Source organism: Theobroma umbraticum, unplaced genomic scaffold (assembly GCF_002168275.2).
Source record: "Theobroma umbraticum cultivar Fairchild unplaced genomic scaffold, ASM216827v3 scaffold_5834.0, whole genome shotgun sequence".
Classification (NCBI taxonomy): Eukaryota; Viridiplantae; Streptophyta; class Magnoliopsida; order Malvales; family Malvaceae; genus Theobroma; species Theobroma umbraticum.
The window spans coordinates 1-1,088 of NW_018402775.1; the positions used below are offsets into that span (position 1 = coordinate 1).

The 1,088-nt window shown below is 43.5% G+C and overlaps 1 protein-coding gene across 1 annotated transcript; it reads right to left on the reverse strand.

Annotated features, from left to right (window-relative positions):
- Positions 1-4: 4 nt before the first annotated feature.
- Positions 5-1,082, reverse strand: LOC110428975 (cytochrome P450 81D11-like; the record flags this gene model as incomplete). Its single annotated transcript, XM_021444894.1, has 2 exons — positions 773-1,082; positions 5-583 (listed from the first exon to the last, which is right to left on the reverse strand). Coding segments are annotated over exons 1-2 (777 nt in total), but the record flags the coding sequence as incomplete, so codon positions are not given.
- Positions 1,083-1,088: the final 6 nt, after the last annotated feature.

The following is a 1,088-nucleotide window of genomic DNA, read 5'->3' on the forward strand; positions in this document are numbered from 1 at the left end:
GGCGAGCTTTACACATAGCCTCCAATGGCTGAGCTTTCGGCATGGTGCTTCCCGTTCCTTCAGTCATGTCAATTTCCTTCTCATCAACCCTTTCCCACTCAAAGCATTGAATCAATGATCCCAGAGTTAATCCCACCAAATGCTGAGCTAGGCTTGCTCCTGGACATGCCCTCCTTCCCAGTCCAAATGACATGAGCTTGTGTGATTCTCCTTTCTCGTTTTCGAATCTCTCCGGCTTGAAACTTGTTGGATCATCCCATAGTTTTGGATCCCTATGAATAGCCCATGCGTTGACCAGAACGATCGTGTCACGTGGTACGTCGTATCCACCTATTGTGCAATCACTGGATGCCATGTGTGGAACCAGGAGAGGAGCTGCAGGGTATAATCGAAGAGTCTCGGATATGACGCTTTGAAGGTAATTCAGTTTGGAAACATCTGGCTCATCAATCAAGTTTTCTTGGCCAATTTGACTGTCTATTTCAGCTCTAGCTTTCTTCAACACTTCTGGGTGGTTAAGCAAATTGCACATTGCCCACTCTAATGTGACCGCAGATGTGTCTGTTCCTGCAAGTATCATCACCTGCACAATAAAGTTTGTTTGTTAAACATGCATGCCAATACAATAGAACAATAAGAACTAAGAGTAAGAAGTTTCATGTTTGAATAGTCGGAAAGGAATGATGGGTTTGTGTACAAGCCCAATGGACTTTCAGCCGTACAAACAACGAAAACGAAAAGGACAAAAGAAAAAGATTCAAGTTCAACTAACCAATATGAGCCCTTTCAAAATGTCGTCAGTGTAGTAATGAGGCTCGGATTCTTGCAAGGAAAGAAGGTGAGCAATCATACTAGGATTTTCCTGCCTATTACTTCGGTGCTCATCAATCAACTTTTGAAAGAGCACGTCCATTCTCTTTCCATGCTTCTTATCCTTCTTTTCATACCATTGACCGATCCAGTTCAACATCGGAAAGAAATCTGCTGGGTTTGCTGCTCCACCATTCCTAGATGCCTCTGCTATTAAGTCCCTAAACTCTTTTGCTTCTGCTTCATTTGTCACTTCATCTCCATAGTACCGCTTCCCT